A 6270-nucleotide genomic window follows, 5' to 3' on the forward strand; every position below is an offset into this window, starting at 1 on the left:
TAATACTATTCGGTTACATGTATTATTCAATCAGCCAATAAGGAAAACACGCCATTCATGCGGCGCTCGCTCGCTCGCTCGCTCGCCCGGCTCGGCGCCGTCTGTCCGTCTCTTTGATTGTTCGCCCGTGTGGATGTGTGCGCGCGTGCGTGGATTTCAATGTGTGCACGGGCGAGTACACATTATACCGAACTGTTCGTGATACGCGTACCGGAGAAGGGCACTCGTAAATGAACTCGGGATCCGGGAAAATTGTCCTCGACGGGCTCTGTCGAAGGTTAATCACCGGGATTGAGCGGTCACGATGCAGGACAGCTCGTAGCAAAAAGAAACGAGACGTACAAATATAAACATGCAAGGACGTGGGCATACAAATATTTGTAGAACTACAAAGGCGTACACGAGGACGTAGACTTGCAAATATGAAAATGTAGAAAACATTGGAGCGCGCTAGTTGGAAGCGGAGCTCCCATCGCAGGAAGCTGGGTAATCGCGTCGAATAATAAAAACCGTGTTAAGTAAGCTATCATTAGACGAAGAAACGAACCATGGCGGCAGTATGGTCTCGGTATTCCAAACTAGGCCCGAATGCGATCAAGGCATCGTCACGGGAACGTCCTTCGGACGTCATCGAATGGCATGACTAATGGCGGCGCGAAGATATGATTCTCTCCGACAAAAAGAAGAAGAAGAAGATGGAACGTGGAAGAAAAGCGGGATAACGTCGTCGCGGAGGCCGCTAATCCAGCGAGTGACTCGGATCGGCCATTACGGTTTGATCGTTAAAGGGAAGAGTCTCGGGGCCCGTGAATGGATCGTCCGTAATAACGAGCTTCTTACATCCAGATTACACGCGCTGCCTCGGAATAGTTGCACACGGGTCCGGCTTACAAGCGCTATAAAGCAATAAAAGTCGATTTGCCTGGGTGAATACCGGCCCGGTGATATATCGCTGCTTAGCGCCCACGTAACTTAGGCGAACGTGACGGCGCGGACCGGTGGAAAAGAGAGATCGACGAGAAGCGATCGTTTTCATTTTATTTTTCGAATCAGGGACCAGGCACAGGGTACGCGTCTCTCCCCGTTCGAATTATCGAATCATCATCGGCGAGACGTGCGAACGCCCGCCGACGCGGTCCAACATTATCTCACTCGTCAATCTTGAGACTTTCCGCCGACAAATTGATTCCCCGCTGATTACCCGATCCCCCGGGACGATCGCTTATTACGAGAAGGCTAAATATGTAATGGACAACGAATGGCAGAAACGCTGAGAGCCGGAGCATCAACGGAAACCTCAGCGCCACTTTATTAGCGAACTGCTAGCTCGCTGTTTGTCAGGTTGCAGGGATTCTTGTTGGAGAAGCTTTCAATGATGATGAGGAGCTAGGGAAAAATGTTTCATCTGTGGTATTTCAGTTTGACACTTGGTAGCCGTTTCTTGGTCCTCTGGAAGCTTGAGTGAATTCTTTACGAAAATTGAAGACCTCTTCTCAGATGTTGGAGATGGATCAGAAGAGAGAATTGATTTTTGCGAGTGGAAGCTTATTGTAATTTGGCCCTCGAGAACCATTTTTTGGTCCTCTAGAAGCTTGAGTGACTCTCTGCTAAAATTGAAGACCTCTTCTCAGATGTTGGAGATGGATTAAAAAGGAGAATTGATTTTTGCGAATGGGAGTTCATTTTTTGGACCCGTGGAACCTCGAGAGACTCTCTGGTAAAATGAAAGACCTTCCAATTATTTTCTCGCTAGATTATACATATAATGGTCAGACTGGGAAAGGTATAGAACATTGTTTACTCAGAAATTTTACACGACAATATATACATACATCGACCAGAGTATCTGTTTAAGTGTTTGTTTCCTTCTCCTCCACAGTGACTATCGATTTATCGTTTTGATTCCTCTTGCTCGCAGCCAATTCCGACGTCATCGTTCCCGTCTGTTGTTCGCTCGTGATGTGATGCTTTCCGTCGTCGCTCTTCTGCGCTTCCTCTTTTCCGGAACCGGGGAAAATCTTGTTCGAGCTAGTGCAAGACTTGCTGCACTCCACCAAGGTGCTTCTGCATTTTCTTAAATCGCATTTGAATCCCATGGCTCTTCTTGCGTTGATGCTCTTGCAGATGTTCTTCAGCTTCTTCACCGACTTCTTTGTTCCGCTCTTTAACAGAAATTTATCACGATCAAACAATCTAACGGATAAAGAGGAAAGCAACGAATCGATAAAAATCGTTCGATTCTTGCCTTGACTTGGTTCGATATCTCCCCAATCCTCTTCTTACTCCTTTTGATCCTGTACGCCAGCCCATTCCGCTTCGCCGAGGTGCACACCGTAAATTTATAACTGAAAAATCGAATGAGTACATCTCCCAACACAAAGACATTCGCTCAAACTTACGTGCCAGGATCGTCACCGTCTTTGTTTCCCGTGCAGTTCTTAGAACAACCAGCTTGAGACTTCGACGGCTTCTTCGAGCGTTTCTTATCCTCTAAACACTGTTTCTTCTGATTCTTCTCGGTCTTCTTGACATCTCTCACACAAGCACCACCAGAAACGACTTGATCGTCTCTCAACTTCGTTTGAGAGTTGAATTCTTCATTTTTCGGCCTCGCAGAATTACTCAAAACGCTCGGAGAATTCGACGTTTTATTTTCTAGCTTCACAGATATCTCAGCACCGCCAGAACTGACTTTGTCGTCTCTCAAACTACTCTGAGACTTGAATTCTTTCTCTTTATCTTTTGGTTCTTCCTGCTTTCTCCCACTCAACGACGCTAAGGGATTGCAAATTTGATTATTTCAGGACTTTTATATCTTCGTAAGTTCCATCTCACTTTTGTATTTAGCTCTCCTCTTCCAGCCCAACATAGATCCCTCGCGATTTATCGATCCTCGGAAATTTTGTATTAAGAATCGCATGGAAAAGTCTTGAATTGCTCTAGCTGGTGCTCGAGAATTGAGACGAACTAGAAGAGATCAGAGACGGGATTCGAATCAGCGCGCACTCGCGTAGTATGAGAATGGTTTTCGTGCCAATCTTCAAGCCGCTGTCGCCGAAAGAAGCCGTACACCTTGCCACAATGATAATCCGATCCGTGTCATAATCCTGCGACCCCGATAAAGAATTTTTAATATCCTCCGACTGCATAGATGTCGATGGCTTTCCTCGATCAGCCATCGTAGCCTCCATGGACCGTCAACAACTGATCAAGGCGTCCTCAGGATCTAACCTCGACTTTCCCTGTCGCTCGGACCCTTCTCCATATCTTCCTCAAAGCTCGACAGCATACCGTTAACCTCCGACGAATATTATCCACTTAGACGCTTTAGGCGGACCAGTGTCATCATGCGAAAAACTGAACGTTGAAAACGAACGGTCGACTAAAAATTTTTGACTCGCCGCTACCGAGCGAACGTTGCCGAATTTGATCGCAGTGCCGGCACCATCGAAACTCGCGAATGTCAATTTTTATTTTATCGTTGGTCCTTTACTTTCTCGGCTTCAGATTCTTCTTGGCTGGTTTCAGATTTTTTACTGCGGGTTTGCCTTTTCTGTGTTTTACCTAATTTTGGGGCGAACGTTTTCACCATGAAGGATTTCACACCTTTCTTCGAGGTAGTCGCTGCCGCATTGTTTCCTGCCTTCTGCACCGGGAATCATTCTCAGTGTTTTAATTAACATTATTAGATTGGAGAGAAAGTTCTGTCGTATTTTCCAACTGTTTAGTTGGATCAATTTATAAAAATATATGTTTGATATTGTCAATTTCTGTTTCCCAATGACTCACTAACAACATGCGTTTTTTTATTTATCAGCAAAATTACCTGTCTATTTCAAATACGACAGAACTTTACCTCCAACCTGCATATGTATATGTATTTATTTAATCTCAGCAGTTCACTCAATTAGTTGAACGAGATAAATTGAATCTTAGGAGTGCTTGCGAATAATATTGACGTCAGTTCGCAGAGGGTCGATCATAGGAAAATCGTGAAGAAAGAAAGAGCAGCCAATTATTTCGAAAATTGGGATACAACCTGGAGAAGGTCCATCGATGTGGACATGTCGACCGAGATGACCCTCTTGGTTGGAGTATTTTCATTGCTGAACGTACTTTTCGGTCGTTTTAATAAATCGGTTGAGCTTCTTTCGGCCCTTTGGTCTCTTGGAAATCTCACTGAGAGAATGTTATAGATCGATTATTTTTCCTCGACTTTATTGAAGGATTGGATTGTGTGGCTTTTTACCAGAGGAACTGGTTCTTCGGAATGCTTCGTACAGTCCTACTGGATTCGAATGAGTATACTGAGCGTCTTTCTCTGTCACTGTATCTTTCGCGGATCGCGTTTCTGGGATGCAGGCTGTTGGGCATTGTTTTTGACACGAATCGAACGGTCTGGAGAAAAGTGAATTGAGCAGAGATATTGCGAAAAATATTATCAATGTCTCCTTAAATATTGGCACATCTTATTGGTAAAATGTTAATTAACCCTCATCCGACACCCGTGTCAAATTCCCACAGTTTTCCCGAAATAAGTTGTACTGTTACTTGTAGGTAAATTAGCCCGAAACTTCGTGACTTTTCTTTGTTTTTTAAAATGTTATCTCATCCATTTTAATAAAAAAAACATCGAAAAATAATTTGTTTTCCTTATTATTTCATCGATCTTTTACCATTGTGTCAATTTGTGCCTGTTGTGAAATGAAGGACGGATGAGGGTTAACTTTGTTACACAGCGAAGTAATGTTAATTAACTTTGTTAGACAGCGAAGTACCCACATTGAAATTTCGACCGACGAAGCTGGACCAATGGACGAGTCTTTGTATCTTCTGAATCCTTCGTACTCACCGTCTGTGCCAGTATACTGTAATACTCGATTAGTTTTGCTTCTGCCAGTTATATAGGTCCGCCTATCATCCCTATCTCCCGTCATCACCAAACTCGATTTTGGGGTGGAAGCAACGAAATTTTTACCCTGAAAACAGAACACCACGATTTCTCACGTGTGGAGAAAATATTTTTGTTGAATGAAGCATTTTTTTAAAATTCGAGAACGCACCTCCTCCATCAACTTCAGCGTAATCATCGTCCCATCAAGATACCCATGAAGATGCGGCGCTTTCTGATCGCAGCAGTTGAACTCCATCTTCTTGAACATCTTCCACCAGCAGTTGTCGTCGTCCATGAAGTTCTTCAACTTGCCAATCTCTGCCATGCAATTGTTCAACACCTGTCGAGCGCTTTTTAAATCAGTTACACTGAAATCATTCGTCTGACTGAGAACATCTCTCTGCCTGTTGCTCTCCTACACTCGGAAAATTCGATTTTGATTGAACCAATCCATCCAAGAATTAACCATAATCGATCTACTGTAATCCCTTACCACTTTGTTGTACGATTGCTTAGCTTCCAAGTCCTGAATGCTTTTCTTCAACTTCTGAATCTTATCCAGCAACTTCTGAGTATTGCTGAACGTCGTTTCCGCTTGTAATTTTGCGTATTTGCATTTTCTCAGATCGCAACTCTCCTGTGGCTTTTTGCTCGGGGATTGATAGCGATAATCTTGATCGTGAGTCTCCGCGGGGGAGTACGTGTGAGCGCAGCATCCTCGTTTTGGTTCCTGGCAACAATTTTAGTAAATTTAATACAAACAATTTCAGTAAATACATAAAATGTGGAAAAGAAAATTATTGGCAAGAAAATATTTCTCTTGGAAATAATTGCGGAATACAATCAAATCGTGAGACGAATTTTAACAGACTAAAATGTACAAAATTAAATTATTAAAGTGTCGATTAGGTTACATGCCATCAGTAATTTTCCTCTTCTCCGTTAGCAGACTATGTGAACGGCCTGTCTATGGTGTCATTTTGAACAAATACATTGAATCACCCATCTCCTCTCGCCTGTTTCAGGATCGTTCCATAATTAACGATACTAATTACACGAAAAATTTAATGAAGTATTGAAATTGAAAATAGCTGGCATGATGACGACAGCGTCATCTGTTCAAAGAAACTTCCAGGTACAATTTTCCGCGTGGCAATCGAATCTGTCGATAACAGAACAATCTGCTTTCTAATCAGAATCTAGCAAATCTGCAATCTGATCTGCATTTCTGGGTCGGGGATCGGCTGTCCACCGTCAGGAATGCAACTGGAGCACAACGGGGCGCGCTTTCCATAGAAAACTCGAGCACAAAGAGCCCGTGTCCATCGAGCCGATCAAATCGCACGTGGAAACGACTTCTAAACGGCTCGTTTACC

At 43.6% G+C, this 6270-nt stretch overlaps 1 protein-coding gene across 1 annotated transcript; it reads right to left on the reverse strand.

The window, feature by feature from the left end:
- Nucleotides 1-2636: 2636 nt before the first annotated feature.
- Nucleotides 2637-5992, reverse strand: LOC143208538 (uncharacterized). The gene is made up of 9 exons (XM_076422995.1): nucleotides 5987-5992; nucleotides 5388-5624; nucleotides 5064-5309; nucleotides 4783-4979; nucleotides 4250-4398; nucleotides 4040-4179; nucleotides 3232-3646; nucleotides 2836-3107; nucleotides 2637-2775 (listed from the first exon to the last, which is right to left on the reverse strand). Exons 1-7 carry the CDS (start codon nucleotides 5990-5992, stop codon nucleotides 3476-3478), a joined length of 1146 nt encoding a protein of 381 aa, XP_076279110.1. The 3' UTR covers nucleotides 2637-2775; nucleotides 2836-3107; nucleotides 3232-3475.
- Nucleotides 5993-6270: the final 278 nt, after the last annotated feature.

The sequence above is a fragment of the Lasioglossum baleicum genome, chromosome 5 (genome assembly GCF_051020765.1).
Source record: "Lasioglossum baleicum chromosome 5, iyLasBale1, whole genome shotgun sequence".
In the NCBI taxonomy this organism is placed as follows: domain Eukaryota; kingdom Metazoa; phylum Arthropoda; class Insecta; order Hymenoptera; family Halictidae; genus Lasioglossum; species Lasioglossum baleicum.